Source organism: Capricornis sumatraensis, chromosome 14 (genome assembly GCF_032405125.1).
Source record: "Capricornis sumatraensis isolate serow.1 chromosome 14, serow.2, whole genome shotgun sequence".
NCBI lineage: Eukaryota > Metazoa > Chordata > Mammalia > Artiodactyla > Bovidae > Capricornis > Capricornis sumatraensis.
This window is the reverse complement of record NC_091082.1, coordinates 74,307,866-74,325,594: the sequence shown is the minus strand read 5'-3', so window position 1 is coordinate 74,325,594 and position 17,729 is coordinate 74,307,866. Positions and strand designations below refer to the sequence as shown.

The 17,729-nt window shown below is 34.7% G+C and overlaps 1 protein-coding gene across 1 annotated transcript in view; it reads right to left on the bottom strand.

Moving 5' to 3' along the window:
• Positions 1 to 17,729, bottom strand: part of HMCN1 (hemicentin 1) — a 537,733-nt gene that overhangs the window by 149,009 nt on the left and 370,995 nt on the right. Inside the window, exons 47-52 of the mRNA XM_068985901.1 lie at positions 16,929 to 17,042; positions 16,147 to 16,233; positions 9,258 to 9,449; positions 4,317 to 4,490; positions 2,622 to 2,735; positions 1,434 to 1,579 (exon numbers count right to left, since the gene is read on the bottom strand). Of these exons, the coding sequence (XP_068842002.1) occupies positions 1,434 to 1,579; positions 2,622 to 2,735; positions 4,317 to 4,490; positions 9,258 to 9,449; positions 16,147 to 16,233; positions 16,929 to 17,042 (827 nt within the window). The remainder of the gene's footprint in view (positions 1 to 1,433; positions 1,580 to 2,621; positions 2,736 to 4,316; positions 4,491 to 9,257; positions 9,450 to 16,146; positions 16,234 to 16,928; positions 17,043 to 17,729) is intronic.

Here is a 17,729-nt window from a genome sequence, read left to right as displayed (position 1 = left end):
AGAGCACGAATAAACAAACACATAGATTCTATCAAAACTCATTGTGGTTAATGCTGCTGATATTTTTGGTGGCTTTTCTCAAAAACACTGTTTTATTCAAGCAGTGTTGCTTATCTGAGAAATGAACTAGCAGAAGGAATGATATGGAAGATAAACCCAAACCAGTATTTTTTGTACACATTTTAGGGGACCAATTGCAAATCCTAAAAAATTTAGCAATTTAACTAAAGCATCATAATAGGATCGGTTTCCATCTGGATGTGAAACTAGTTTAACTGTTCATTATGAAACTTAAGAAAAACTGCCCTATTCCTAGTAAAATGCAAGATTTTGTCAAATTTTTATGTGTATATATGTATACGTGTGCATGTGTATAAAATGCAAGGAACAAAAGGTTTGAGGTAACATTAAAAATAAAATAATAATATTTCAAAAGAGAAAGGAATTATTTGATTCCAAGCAAACTCATATAGAATTGATATTGTTCATAAAGTGTGTTTGTAGTCAGAAATGAACCTGTAAACAGAACATGGTGGGAGTTCCATATTTTTCCTTTTGCAATGGCTTCCAGATGAAATTTGCTTATTTTATAAGAGATGATTTTTTTCTGGCCGCCAAGATTGCAAAATCCATCTGTGATATGAAAAAATAAATCTCTGTCTTTCTGCATCTTAAATTATGACTCTGACCTGAACATCTACAATTGGAATTTGACTATTTGGTTGATTATGTGTAAAACAGGACAAACATCAAGTTAGTTATGTCATATCTGTATTAAGCAGAGTGTTAATAGCAGCTTAAAAAAAATCTACTTTGATCTTAAAACACTAGCACATGTTTGTAAAACATGCATAGAAGTAAGTAAGTTGAATGAGATATAGTGTGTGGTCTGAAAGTCAGATTACATAATTGAAGGATGTGTCTTTCCATGGCCCCAGTTACCTGTACTGGGCACTTTATCATCACAGTTAGCTTTTTTCCCTCATCTTGAAATGTTAGGAATATTACCCTTTTGAAAAAGAGTTAAAAATGTTTAGAGAAATTTCTGAATAAACTTAGTACCTGTGTTATACCGATCATTCTAATCTGACTCAACACTTTTTGTGTTTCTTCTCCACAAAGTTTGAAAAAACCACAGAGCACAAAAACCATTCACCAGTGGGAAGGTGGCTGGATTTTCAAAGACAGTTGCCAGTGTATAGTAAAACAGTCCTTCAAACTTTTTAGTGATGAAATAATATTAAAATTGTGGAATATGGTTCCATTTGTGTGTGTGTGTTTGCAAGTTTATACTCTAGGAGCATGGGATTGTTCTCATTTTAAGGTCACATTGATTCTCTGAGTTACCTGTGTCTGGGTATTTTGTTTTTTTAATTTAATTGACTATTTCAGTCTATTAAAAAACATCAACAAAAGAAAAAAACTTGACTGGCCTGTCCATCCTTGTACCAGCTGAGGGATGCAGAAGGAATCGCATAGGCTTCACACTCCAAGGTCAGCGTGTTGTTTACCTTGATCTTCACTTCTCTAGGGGAAAGACCTGGCCCCAAGAGGTCTCCTTTATTGATTATGGGTGGAACTGCACACACACAAATATCAAAATATTAAACATTAGTTCTTTTACTTTTAAAAAATTTTTTCTACTTTAATTTTTTTTATAATGTTGTGCAATCATTAGCACAATCTAATCTTTTATTTTGGTCATGCCACATAGCCTGTGGGATCTTAGTTCCCTGGCCAGGGGTTGAACCCATGACCCCTGCAGTGGAAGCCTGGAGTCTTAACCACTGGACTGACACGGAGGTCCCAAACATTAGTTCTTAAATTGGAATGTCATGTAAATCACAATGAGAACCACTTAAGAAAACAAGGAAATAACTTAGGCACTTGCTATGCTCTCCTTTCATCAAGGACCCAACTGAGCATTTTATGAAATGGCAGTGTTCGGACACAGAATGTGGAGAAAGTTTTCGTTCTTCCCTTATCACTATAATACTGCCAATGAGGTTAACATGCTTCACAGAACAGTTAGTTTAGTTTGTTCTGGGTCCCCAAACACAGCCTGAGTATAACCCATAAAATGCATTTTATTAGTTCCTAAGGGGAATTATTCAACGAACAAAAGATAATTTAAAAGATGCTTTTCCTTTTTTTTTTTTAAAAAAATCTTCAATTGTACTCCTTATTAACAGTACTATTCTTTTTTTTAAAAAATAAATCAGTGTACAGTGGATCAGCCCAAAGTCACTGACAAACTCATCTGCGGCTGCTGAATAAAGCATGCATATTTAAGGAACAGTTTTGAACATGAAAATACTTCTACACAGCAAAATTCAGAAGAGGGCAATTCACAAGAAAAAAAAAAAAGAGGAACTTAAGAAAGTGCTACTGACAAGTTCTCCAAAATGTCAGTGACCAGATTCAGTGGGCTTTTCACATCTTGAAGCAGTTGAGGTCATGGGCACAATGTTTAATTCAACTTCCATCTGAATGAAGAGAGTTGCATAAACGATCAACTTTAATGATGAATATAAATAATTATGAACCCAGAATGGAAAACAGAATTGAAACAGGTAAAAACCTGGGGAAACCTTGGAACATAGTGTTCTTTCAGAACTTACTGTAGACCTTCACTTCATAATGCTTTATCGTCTCCCCTGCCTCATTAGTGGCCACACAAGCGTATCTCCCAGCATCGTCCTCCTGTGCATTTAGGATCTGCAGAGTCCTGCCTCCTGAAAAGCAACAGAACACCAAAGAACTTCTGAAGTCACACTGGCAGTGGGGTTTGCACAAACCACAAGTTTTAGTTCTTACTATTAACCTATTTATTCTTCTCTATGCTGATTCTACAACAGACAAAACAAACTACACTATAGATGGACAAAATACAATATAGATTGGGTAAGTCCTCAGCGGTCTGCTGTGGTAATGACTCTTCATGCTCATTCGGACCTTCCCCTACCTCTTTGTACACACTGTAACTAAGGGTTTTATTTTTTTAGCATTTTAAAAATTAATTATTTTAATTGGAGGCTAACTACTTTATAATATTGTGGTGGTTTTTTGCCATACATCGACATGAATCAGCCATGGGTGTACATGTGTCTTTACCAACAGGTCTTCTGCCTTAATTATCTTCTTCCTCTCATCTACCTGGCCTATCAGTAAAGACTGATTTTGCTAAAACAGCTTATTTAAAAAAATTTTTTTAATTTATTTGCTGTGCTGGCTCTTACTTGCTGCATGTGAACTCTTAGTAGCAGCACGTGGGATCTAATTCCTTAAGGAGGAATCGAACCTGGGCCTCCTGCATTGCGATTGTCGAGTCAGGAACTGGGCCACCAGGAAAGTTCCTAAACACAGTTTTTTATTATAATTTTTCTTCCTAAAAATGTTCAATGATTTTCAATTGACTAAAGTATAAAGTCAAAACTCTTCAATCTAGGCATTCAAAACAAGACTCCAACGTTCCTTTCTGATCTATGTCCTGCCTGCCCTCCTCCCTGACATATATACCTGTGAACACCGTCTACTCAAGAGGGAGGTAAGGAGTATGTTTATTATTGCCTGCATGTAGACAGGGCATTCTTACCTTGTATTTTCCCACACTCGTCATTCTGATGGATCTGAAATCTCCCCTAACTCATTTCCAACCAACAAAGTTCTATAACTTTCTCAAAGGTTTGTTTCAAGTTCTGGCTATAACAAACCATTTCATGGCCACTTCAGCCTATGGTGGCCATTCCTTTTTTCATTATTATAAAACTTGTCACTACTTCATTTATTATGCTCTATGACTACTGATAAAAAAAATCATCCTGTAAATGCCTGCCAATGCAAGAGACGTAGGTTCAATCCCTGGGACGGGAAGATTCCCTGGAGAAGGAAATGGAAGCCCACTCCAGTATTCTTACTTAGGAAGTCCCGTGGACAGAGGAGCTTGGTGGGCCACAGTACATACATATTTCCAAGTATTAATGAGGAATAACAAACTCTGTCAATCTAAATACTAACCTTCAAGGTTCAATTCAACAAGAAGTGAATTTCTACCCTTTTTGGTATTCAACATTATATTTAAGCAATTAATCACACTGTAGTATTTATTTATTTGCCTTTTATTTACTTTATTGGTCTTTCAAAAAGAAATTTTACTACCCTAGATTACAAGATTTAGAGATAAAATTTAAAAATTAGATAGCAATAGTACACCACCACGAACAATGCAAGTGTTTATATGAAAATAGCAATGATTCTGTTTTTTATAAAAGTAGGTGGTACAAACACATCTTGGGTATCTGAAGTAAGCTAGTTACCTGGAAGAATACGGATATTTCGGTTGGATTCTAAAGGAGTTCCATTCTTAAACCAGGTGATGGTGGCTGGGGGATATGAATAAGCTTCGCAGACTAAAGACGTGGGGCTGTTAAGGATAACAGTGACGTCTTCAGGGTTGCCATCGCCATCAACACCAGCAATTATAGGAGATACTGAAAAAGATTTAAAATTTAATCCAAGAAATAGACTCAGAAACTTCTTTATTTGTGCATTTCTAAGTTTCCGTAAGTACTTATTTGCATAATTCCATTCCCTAACAACTATAGAAACAATTGGTTACTGTTCTCATTTTACACAAAAGCAGTGAGAACCTTCAAAAGCTCACAGAGTAATGGAGAGGAGGACATATAAAAGGGAATCCTAACACACTGCAGTATGGACAATCATGGAAATAGCGGTACAGGATACACGGAGGGAGCAGAGCATCCAATCCAAGGTAAGGTGCGGGATTGTCAGAGGACTCTCATCAGGGATCACCTAAAGGGGCAGATTTCAAAGTGAGCCTCAAAGAACTGGTACTGGTTACAAGATGAAAGAAAGGAGAGTAGTGGGAGGCGGGAGCATGTTGGGAGCAGAGTAGCGTAAACAGAGAGGAGCAAGCAGGAAATATACAGAGAATATAGAAAACATACAGAGTTTGGACTCAAAAGGCTCAGTTTGGAAGCAAGAGAACGATAGGAACGCTTGTTCCATAAAAGATAATGAAAGCTTTTCTACTACGCTTGGTAAAGGCATGAGAAAGAACATCAAAAGAAAAAAAAAGAGAAATTGGGAAACAAACTAAATGAAATAGGAGCACCGAATATGAAATAGAAAAAGTGAAACACACTAGATAAAAGTAGAAGATCACCATATAGTCCTGCTGTTTTTAAACATGGTTGCTCATTAGAAACACATTTGGAGCTTTGGAGGAAAAAAAGCAATACCTGGGCATTTGTATTTTTCAAAAAAGCTTTCATATACATATGTGTGTGTGTGTGTTCATTCATGTGCACACACACACAGTCATGTCTGACTGTTTGTGACCTCATGAACTATAGCCTGCCAGATTCCCCTGTCAATGAGATTTTCCAGGCAAGAATGCTGGAGTGGGTTGCCATTTCCTTCTCCAACAGATCTTCCTAACCTAGGAACTAAACTCATGTCTCTTACATCTCCTGCATTAGCAGGCAGACTTTTCACTGCTGAGCCACTTGGGAAGCCCATATATATATATATATATGTGTGTGTGTGTGTGTGTGTGTGTGTGTGTGTGTACATATATATATAGTATATATGTATATATATATATACACACATATATATATATTATATATGTATATATAGCAGAGTAAACAGTGAGGAGCAAGCAGGAAATATACAGAGAATATAGGAAATATACAGAGAATATAGGAAATATACAGAGTTTGGACTCAAAAGGGTCAGTTTGGAAGCAAGAGAACGATAGGTACACTTGTTCCATAAAAGATAATGAAAGCTTTTCTACTACGCTTGGTAAAGGCATGAGAAAGAACATCAAAAGAAAAAAAAGGAGAGAAATTGGGAAACAAACTAAATGAAATAGGAGCACTGAATATGAAATGTATATATATATATACACCTATATATATGTATATAGTATATATAGTATGTATAGTATATAGTATATATGTGTGTGTATATATAGTATATATATACTATATATGTGTATACATGTATATGTGTATATATATACTATATATACATATATACACATATATATACTATATATATACAGTATGTATAATATAATGTTTTTTAAAAAATCATGAAATTTTGCCTAGCTAAAAAATTTATGACATTTTGATTCTATTTGTTTGAATTAGTGTGACTAGAATGCTAGATTTCTAATTTATAGTCACTCAAAATTTTGATATAGTTCCATGTATTCTGGCATCTAGTATTACTGCTAAAAGTCTAAAAAATTTATTATCTTGGTGATTAAAAACAGTTTGAATGAGGTTTGAAACTTCTAATCCAATTCTGAGAATATACAGAAATATTATTTTGTAAAAAAAAAAAAATAATGAGGGCCTGAGCTAGAGCAGTGGAGAAAGGAACAGAGAGGAGGGGACAATTAAAGAAGGATTTAGAAAACCAACTGTCAGGACTTGATAGAATTTAAGGGGCTAAGAAACCAAAGTCAAATGTAACTTCCAATTTTCTTGCTTGGGAATGAACCTAGGTAAATTGCACTGAGGCAAAACAAAGGAAAAATATGGAAAGACCTGCACATTCAGGAGGGGAAGATGGTTTGTTCAGTCTGATTATCTTAAATTTTAAGTGCTTGTGAGAATTGCAGGTAGAAACGTCCAACAAGCAATTGTATATAGAAATCTGAACCTTGGGAGAAAGATCTGGGTTGCAGGTATGGATTTTAAAAAGTCTCCAGTTGATAGGAAATGATAATGAAACCTCTGGGAATTAAATTTGTTACCTGATGAGACTAGAGTAAAATGAGCAGTGAAATAAGGATGAAACATAAGGGGACCTAATGTCTAAGAGATGGATTAAGTAAGAGTTCATAAAGGAGAGAGAAAGAGAGCAACCAAAGGTGTGCAAGGATAACTAGGGAGGGACAGTGTCCAGGAGAAAGGGATACATCATTAAGGGATCCAACCATTAAGATAAGAATTGAACAATGTTTGATTTAACAATGGGCAGGCTTACAACAGTAGTATCAAAAATGGTGTGGGCAGAAGCTTGTTTTTAGTGGGATAAGATGTATAGACAGAATGTTGACTATCTGAAGTGATGGAGGCAACAGAAGATGAAGCTGGAGGTAAGGCAGACAGTGGGTAAGACTGACAGACCAAAGAAGGGGGACAAGATACAGGATGAAGGGTAGAAGCAATAACTGTGAACAAAAAGGATAATTTACCCTCTGGGGAAAGAAAGGGTAAAAACATTGAATTATGGCTGGGTAGACTGGAACTTGCAGATATACACACTTAAACAGCCTTAACTTTTTATGAAGTTGGTGAAAAGAAAACTGATTCAGATCCCTCGTCTTCAATGAATGAATGAGAATGGCAAGAAATAAATAACCAGAAAGCGAGTAGGAAGTGGAGGAAGGAATATAGTCAGATAATAGAACTTGAGATGCCTGTGATAAAGAATATGTGATCTCCACTGAAGAGAATCGCCAGGGAGCTGATGTCTCCTGGGAAGAGTCAGAGTTCAATTACTGCAAGGAGCTGGAAAGAGTTTGAAATCTAGTTTCCAGAGGACAGGGGTAGGATCTGGACATGAGCCAGTACTGAGAGGTCAGTCAGTGGTGGGAGGAAGGGGTCATGAGGAATTTAGAGCTCTAAGAGAAGCAACAGGCTACAGCAGAGGGGAGGAAATCCCGGGCTGGGTATTTGACTTTCAAACACTGATGGGCATGCAGGGAAGATGAGTTTGTTACAGGACAACTGGCTCATGAACTCTCATTATTATTGATTCAGGTAACAGGTGCTGGGGCTATATTTTTTCAAGATAAAAACAGTTTTGCCTTAGGGAATTTATATTTTATATAATTAGTACTTATATATAGTATTCATTTAACACTTACTTATACTATCCAGTATTCTGCCTTAGCTTTTCTGGCCGACATGTCTCTTTACTCAACTAGACTGTAAGCTGCCTGAGGACTGTATCCTGTATGAGACTAGCTATTCCACTAGTCTAGCCAGTAACTATCATAACATACAAGTAAAGAAATAAAAAAATAGCAAAAATTTGCATCCTCAATTATAGTCAGTTTTAGTAGAATGAAACATGTATTTGATATCAGTAATCAAATACAATATATTTAGGTGGTGCACTTTAAATTTCTAATGTGAGCAGAAATCTGGACTCTATTTTAATGTTATTTTTGAGACATAAGTATAACTTTAATGCTACAGAAACTGAACGTACAGTTATTTCACCATTCTTAGGCCATTTGTTTTCATGGTATAGTTTTTCTTGCGTTCAAAGGGCTTGATATTCAAATGTACTGATCTGTGTTAAATGAGAAGGAAGCCATTTGAGATTTAAAACCTACACTTGTGGTCTCAGTATACATTTTAACCTAGGAATCTTCACAGCTCATCACTGACTCAATATAGAATTTACACATTGCACATTAATCTCAAGGGGAGAGAATTTATCTAGGAAAAAGAATTGTTAATCAAATGGTTTAAAAAAACACACAAAATTTGCAATTTCCAGGTAATTTACTGCACAATAGTACCCTCTAAGATTTTTTAGGTATTAATGAGTTAGCAAATGACAGAAACACACATAACAACAGAGGAGCAGCATGTTATGTGAAGGAAAAGAAAATCTACAGCAGTCCCTCACCGCAGTGGGAGCAGTCCCCAGTACTGCTACGTAAGTTCACAAAGGGAAGAAGAGATGATGTGTTTTAAGACAGAGGAAACACATTTCTAAAATAAAAGCATTTTAATGCTGTTTTAACCCTTCGGCCTCACAAGGGATTGTGTTAATTCATTATCACTCATGAGCAAGCATAAAATTTTCATGAGCTTGTCCACATCTATTCTTCATCTTAGTTACCAATAGAGATTCCAGTATAGACAATTACCAATAATGGCAGAATTCCCCGAAGAAATGATAAAATATCCCACGTTGAGCCCCTTTCATTGCTTTTCTTTCACCAGTATTTGTTTTTCCTTTATTACTGTTTATTTAATGTATATCTTATTCATAGTTGTGCTTAGTACAAAACACAGTACCTGGAAACGATAGGTATGCCAAATGGAATGAATGAATGTATAAATTAATTAATGAAAGAAAATAAGCAAATGTACACAAGCTCTGGTCCAGGTAGAAATATTAACTAAATAAAAGAAGAGAATTGAACTTGTTGCCATGGCTGATTTGTCGAGACCTGAAGCAATGCTTACACCTACCCAACACATTAAGACTGAAACTTTTGCTCTTGTCACCAGCTGTATTAGATGCCAAACATGTGTATCTTCCAGTCTGTGACACTTGGGCATTCGCAATCTGAAGAAAACGGCCACCAGACATAAGATGATGAGTGTCATCTTCTTTCAGGAGCTGACCATCTTTATACCATGTTATTTCTGGTACTGGATTCCCTGTAACAAAAAGACATTTCTGAGAGTTGGCTAATTATCACATCTACAATTGGTAACTAAAAGGATACATTTTAAACAGTGCTGCAATGAACATTGGGGTACATGTATCTTTTCAAATCATGGTTTTCTCTAGATTATACTCCAATACAAAATTTAAAAATAAAGAAAAGGATGCATTTTTCATTCATTTCCCTTTTTAATTATTCCACTTCTAAAAGAATGGAAAGCTATTCATTTTAAAATAAATTAACAAACATAAGCGAATTTACAATAATAATCATGCTTATATTTTTAAAATCTACAAGTGAAATAGTTATATTAGTCTCTGTGTTTAACTAAATTTATACCATACTTTGGGCTTCCCTGGTGGCTCAGATGGTAAAAAATCTGCCTGCAATGCAGGAGACCGGAGTTTGATTCCTGGGTTGGGAAGATCCCTATGGCTACCCATTCCAGTACTTTTGCCTGGAGAAGTCCATGGACAGAGGAGCCTGGTGGGCTACAGTCCATGGGACTGCAGAGTCAGACACATCTGAATGACTAACACACACACACACACACACACACACACACACACACCATACCTTAGGTTATTACAATTAAATATTTTCATAATAAAATACATTTAAAAAGAATGGAGTATGCATTTTTACTAAAATTGTTACTCATGAATACCTTTATATGCATATTAAATTTCTTAAGAAGATTTTATATTTTTGAGGGAAAGCTGCAAATAAGGAAAGCCTTTAATTAAACAATTCAACAAGCAGGTATTTTGTGTTTATACCAGGATTCTAGCATAGATATATAGATAGGTAGAAAGATAGAAATGTACAGTACTATTCCTTTAATATTTATAGCCTTTAGAAAAAATACCTTTCATATTTTTAGCGGGACTTTTAAAAATACTGTTTTAAATTGTTCAGATTTTTTATTTTTGAAAATGTAAAACTATAAAAACAAGTTCTGTTAGGAAAGTGGACTAGGATGATATATTAAGGCTCAACTGTACTGGCAATGAAGTCTGTTCTATAGCCCTAACAGGGCAAGAAAGCAAACTCACAGGTTCGCCTAACTGCTGAGTATAGCACACATGGCACTCCATGTCCTGACCTCACATTTCAGGAAGAGACAGTGGGCCTCACCCAAATAGAGGCCCTGTCAGAAAGGCCCATCTGTGCAAGCATGCTACCAGCTGACCCAGACAGAATCCCAAGTTGAGTTGCATGGTGAAGAACTATCTCTGCTGAAGCAAACCTTCAAAGTCTGGAATTGGAGACCCTCAAGTGTGCAGATACCACTGCAAGGGATTGGTTAAACATGACACTTCATAAGAAACTAATAAAGCTCCAATAACAAAACAATTGACCCTAAAAATGTGGAGATCTATGAATAATCCTCTTAAAGAAGACTAGTAAACAAAATTAAGAAAATAATGCATGAACAAAATGAGAAGTTCAACAAAGAAATAGAAACCATAATGAAAAAACAAAACCCCCACAACCAAACAAATTCTAGGGCTAAAGAATACAATGACTGAACTAAAGAATTCAAAAGAAAGCCTCAACTTCAGACTTGACCAAGCAAAAGAACTAGAAGACTTGAAATTATCTAATCAGAGGATCAAAATGAAAAGAAGAATGAAGAAACGTGAAGAAAGCCTACAGGAGTTACGAAGTACTATCATCAAAACAATATACACATTATGGGAATCCCAGAAGGAAAAGAGAATGAGAAAGGAAGAGAAAGTATATTTAAAGTGATAATGTCTGAAAACTTCCCCAAATAGACATTCATATTCATGAGTCCCAAAAGATCCCAAATAGGTTGAACTAAAAAGGGCTACATTTAAATACAGTATAACTAAAATTTGAATGCAGTAAGAGGAAAGCAACAGATCACATACAAGGGAACTCCCCTAAGAGTATAGGCAGATTTCTCATAAGAAACTTAGAAGGCTAAGAGAGAATGGCCTAAGATACTCTTAAAAAAAAAAAAAAAAAGCCTGTCAACCAAGAATACTAAAGCTGAAAAAATATGAATAAGAGGTTTTCCCAAGCAAACAAAAGCTGAGAGTAACAAACAAAAACAAAAACCACCACCAGACCAGTCTTCTAAGAAATTAAAAATGGTATTCTTAAATGGAAATAAATTAGATATTAGAGCAGAAATAAATTAAATAGAGTACAAGAAAACAACAGAAAAGATATAAAACTAAGAATTGGTTCTTTGAAAAAATATTTATAAACCTTTAGCTAGACTAAGAAAAAAAGAGACGAAAGAGGATCAAAATAAATAAGATTACAAATGAAAGAGGAGACATTACAACTGATAACACAGAAATACAAGAATCATAAGAGACTACTCTCTAAAACTATAGCCAACAAGCTTAACAATCTAGGGAAAAATGGGTAAGTTCTTAGAAATATAAAACCTGCCAAGACTAAACCATGAGAACACAGAAAATTTTAAACAGACCAGTTACTAGCAAGGATATTAAACCAGAAATCTAAAACCTCCCAACAGGAAAAAGCTAAGACCAGATGGTTTCAGTGATAAATTTTACCAAATGTTTAAAAAAGAGTCAATATCAATTCGTCCCAGACTCTTTAAAAAATTGACAAGGGAACATCCCCAAACTCATTTGAGAAGGCCAGCATTACCCTGATACCAGAGTCAGGTAAGAAAGAAAACTACAGGCCAATATCCCTGATGAATACAAAACAAAAATTCTCAAAAAAAGAAAACAAACTAGAAAATGGAATTCAACATTAAATTAAAAGGATCATGCACCATGATCAAATGGGATTCATCCCTGGGATTCAAGGATGGTTCAAGACACACAGAAAATATAATACATCACATCAACAGAATGAAAGATAAAAATCATATACCCATATCAGTAGATGCACAGAAGCTTTTGACAAAATTCAACATCTGTTCATGATTAAAAAAAAAAATCTCAACAAATTGTATATAGCAGGAACATTCTTCAATATAAAATAGGCCATAAAACAACTCTATAGCTAACATCATACTGAATGGTGAAAGAGTAAAAGTTTTTCTTTAAGACCAAGAATAAGATGGGAGTGCCCATTCTCACCATTCCTATTCAACACAGTATTAGAAATCCAAGCCAGATTATCACACACAAAAAAGAAAAGGCATCAGTATTGGAAAGGAAGAAGTTGTCTGTTTGTAGATGGCATGATTATAGAGAAAATCCTAAAGATTCTACCAAAAAAAACCTGTTAACTTTAATTAACAAATTCAGTAAAGCTTCAGATACAAAATCAAGATAAAAATCAGTAGCATTTTATACACTAACAACAAATTATCTGCAAAAGAAATTTTAAAAAATCTAATTTACAATAGCATCAAAACAAACAAAAAAAAACTACCTAGGAATAAATATAATCAAGGAAGTGAAAAATCCCTACATTGAAAACTATAAGACATTGATGAAATAAATAAAAGAAGACACAAATAAATGGACAGATATCTTGTATTCATGGGCTGGAAGAATTAATATTCTTAATTAAAATGTCCATATTACTCAAAGTTATTTATAGGTCCAATACAATCCCTATGAAGATTCCCATGGCATTTTTTTTTAACAGATAGAAAAAAAAAATCTTAAAATTTGTTTGGAATTACAAAAGACCCTCAATAGCCAAAGCAATCCTGAGAAGGAAGAACAAAATGAGAAGCATCACATATCCTCATTTAAAACTATATTACAAAGCTCTAGTCATCAAACCAGTAAGGTATGCCATAAAAAAAGACACATAGACCAGTGGAACAGAATTATAAATGGAAAGATAAACTGATACATACACAATCAGGAGGGTTAAGAATACTCGATGGAAAAACACAGTCTCTTCAATAAATAGTGGTGGGAGAACTGGATATTCACATGCAAAAAGAATGAAACTAGATCCATATCTTACACTACTCATAAAAATTAACTTGAAATGGATCAACGACTTAAATGTATGACCTGAAACCCTTAAACTCCTGAAAGACAGCATAGGGACAAAGCTCTTTGACACTGGTCTTGGCAATGATTTCTAAGATATGACACCAGAAGAATAGGCATCAAAAGCAAAAACGAACAAACAGGACTATCTCTATCAAACTAAAAAACTCTATGCAGCAAAGAAACCATCAACAAAATGAAACGGCAACTATAAAACAGGAAAAATATTTGCAAGCCACTATCTGATAAAGTGGTTAATATTCAAAATATGTAAGGACTCTTATAACTCAACAGCAAAACACGCACACACACAAACATACAAAGAATCCAATTAAAAATTTGGCAAAGGGCCTGAATAGATATTTTTTGCAAAGAAGATATTCAAATGGCTGACAGGTACAAGAAAAGCTGTTCAATGTCACTAATCATCCAGGAAAGACAAATCAAAAGCACAATGAGGTAACACTTTACACCTGTTAGAATAGCTATTATCAAAAACATAGGAGTTATGGATGCAGAACATAAACTTATGGTGACTAGGGAATAAGAGAGGGGGTGGATAAATTGGAAGGCTGGGACTGACATATACACACTACTATATATCAGATAGGTAACTAATAAGGACCTACTATATGGCACAAAGAACTCAGATAACTAAAAAGGATCTACTGGATGGCAAAAATAACTCTACTCAATACTCTAATGACCTATATGGGGAAAGAATCTAAGAGTGGATATATGTATATCAGATTCACTTTGCTATACTCCTAAGACTAACACAACATTGTAAATTGACTAGTCTCATAAAATTTTTTTTTTTTAAAAATACAGGCAATGACAAGTGTTGATGAGGATGTGAAAAAAAGGAATCCCTGTACACCTTTGGAGGGAATGTAAATTGGTATAACCCCTATGGAAAACTGTATCACAGTTCCTCAAAAAACTGAAAATAGAATTACTATGTGTCCAACAATCTGAAGAAAATGAAATCACTATCTCAAAAGAGATATCTGCATTTCAATGTTCACAATAGCCAAGACAAGGAAACAAACTAAGTGTCCATGGATAGATAACTGGATAAAGATAATGTGACATATGCAAAACTATACATATAATTTAATGTTATTATTACATACTATTATTCTACAATATATAATACTACTATTAAATACTGTATATATACACATATATATATATATATATTTTTTTTTAGTATTATCCAGTCATGAAAAAGAAGGAAATCCTAACATTTGTGACAACATGGATAAACCTTGAGGACATTATGCTAAGTGAAATAAGTCAGACAGACAAAGACAAATATGGTCTGATCTCTCTTATACATGGAATCTAATAAAATCAAACTCATAGAAACTGAGAACCCATTAGTGATTGTATAGGGAGGGGGTTGGAGGTGGGATAAATAAGTGAAGGTGGCCAGAAAGCACAAACTTCTAATAACAAGTTAATAATCATGATTACAGTTAACAATACTTCTTGTATATTTGAAAGCTGCAAGAAAGTAGATCTTGAAAGTTCTAATCACAAAAGAAGTGTGCAGCCATGTGAGGTGATGGATGTTAACAGTGTGGTAGTCTGTGTGTGTGTATATAATCAGTATGTTGTTCACCTTACAGTTATACAATATTATATATCAATTATATCTTGATGAAACAAAAATAAAAAAGAAATTTCTAAAAACCAAGTGAAACATTAAGAAGAAGCTAGAAGGCTCAAGATAAGATGTTATAAAATTTAAGCAGATGGTCTCTATGCAAGAGTTGTTACCACATCATTTTAGAGAAAGAAAACAGGTTACATAATGTATATGTGACAGTTTTTATATCTGCCTTTCTGAAATGAAAATACTTCCTTGCTTTCATAAATGTATTATAGGGCATCTAAACAACAAAGCAATAAATCAATTGAATCTTCCTTAAAACTCTTACATTCTATAAAATGTATGGGCTGCTCCAGTTGTTCCATTAAAACTGCAAGGTCATGCCTTCACTAAAGAGATGGTCTTGGAAATGTTCTCTCATAGATTTATTTGTATTACATGCAACACAATGATTCATGGAGAAAGCCAGTGAAAGCTTTAGAATTTTCCTTTTTATTCATCTCCATTCTCTTTATTATATACAAACATGTTAACTAAAGGTGACATTTTTGATCATAATTGATGGTATTGCTATTGCTAAGTCACTTCAGTCGTGTCTGACTCTGTGTGACCCCATAGATGGCAGCCCACCAGGCTCCACCATCCCTGGGATTCTCCAGGCAAGAACACTGGAGTGGGTTGCCATTTCCTAATGATGCTATCCTTTCACCAAAATTATTTCTTTGGAGAAAGCAGTAAAAAGGAAAGGAAGGTGCAAACTTAGGGAAGGAAAGAAAAAATAATAGGAGGTGGGACAGAAAAATCCTACCTGCAAATAGAAGAATTAAAAAAGAAAAAACAATTTACCTAATTGAAAGAAAAGACCAGTATGTATTTCTTTTTCTGTCTCTGTTCCATGCTTCTCTCCCTTCCTTTTTTCACTGTTAAGAATTTCCTTTTTATCTCCATAGAATCTGAAAGATTTCCTCCTATATTTCTACCACCTGTACTGGTCTAGAATTCAATTTCAAATGCTTGATTATTCTCAACTAATTGTGATGTAAGTGAAGGCAAGGAATAGCCAGTGAGCTGAGGAAAAATCCAAGAGCTGAGCCCCTTACCTGTCACTTCACAAGTCAGTGTAACACTCTGTTTCTCTTTCACTTTCACATCTTCAAATGTATTTTCACCCATGATGCGAGGTGGTACTTAAGAAAAAAAAGACAGAAAAAGGAGCAATTATAACAGCAATTTGGTTATTTATAGGTATCTATTTTATATATTTTTATTAAGCAGTACCCTTTAAAACAATCCAAATTCTCATTATTATTTGTTTACTAGAATAATGTTATCATATTGCTTGATCAATTCTAAGATAAACTATAAAGCTACATGTCATAAATTCAATTATAATGAATTTTATTATATATAAATCATAAAATCCAGATAAATATGTCAACAAGTCAATGAGTAATAAAATCTATGAGACACTTATTTCTCTCTCTACAATTCAGATACACACTCACATTCAAAAAGTGATCACAGTCTTAGAACACTGGTGAACAACTGTGAACTGACAAGACACGGCATTTCAGCCATTTTAATCCAACTGATTACATACAAACCATTCTAACGTTGAATTCTTGCCAAGAGTGACAATCCAGGGGCCAAAGAATACACAAATATAAGATCAAGCTGCAGATAAATGTTAAATCTGCTTCCAGAACGTGTTTAAGACAATTTAACTTTTTTCTGTTGTTGTTCAGTCACTCAGTCGTGTCTGACTCTTTGTGACCCCATGGACTGCAGACTGCAGCACGCCAGGCTTCCCTGTCCTTCACCATCTACCGGAGTTTGCTCAAACTCATGTCCAATGAGTCAATATTGTAAACTGTATAAATACCTAATACTGAAAGCCGAAAGATTTTTCTTTCTTCTCCAGCTGCGTTTCTTACAACACATGTATACTGGCCAGCATCTTCTGTTCTGGTCCGTATCAATCGCAGAATCCTACCTCCTGGAGAAGCAAACCACCAGATGACTCGAAAAGAAATCTGTAACTTTACAAGTTTGCCATGCAGTGCTGAATTTTGGTAAAATTGAATCAATTCACTTCAAAGTCCATGAAAATGTATTTATGACAAGTTTTTAATAAATATCATGTTTTAAGGCTGTATATAACAGAACGGATAATTCAGAATAATTTTCCAGTTTAATGGACAAAGACAGTTAATACAAACCCAGGTGACACCAAGCAAGAAATGGAGTTTCACAGACGTGGTGTTTGAGCATAATCTTGAAAGGTAAGTATACTTTAACACAGAAAGGAGTCAAAAGATACCACTGTAGGTAGAGTATGCGGGTATAGAGGTAGAAAGTAGGTGTGGCACCTAAAACAGAACAGGGGCAGAAGATAGTGAGAGATGAAACTAGATGGAGTATGACCACTTTTGAGGACTCTGTGGGTCTTCAAATGCAATGTTAAGGAATTTAGGGTTTATTATGTTCACTAAAGGCTATGGAAGCATGTAAACAAACAAAGTCATGCTATGATTCATACTTCAGAAAAACAACTGTGACAATGTTTAGGAAAAGATTCCCAGTTTTCCATGGAACATATGAAATGGAAACATTAGAAAGAACACTATACCAACAACCCAGATTGGAATGACATCAATTATACAAGGGATGGATGAAACTATGA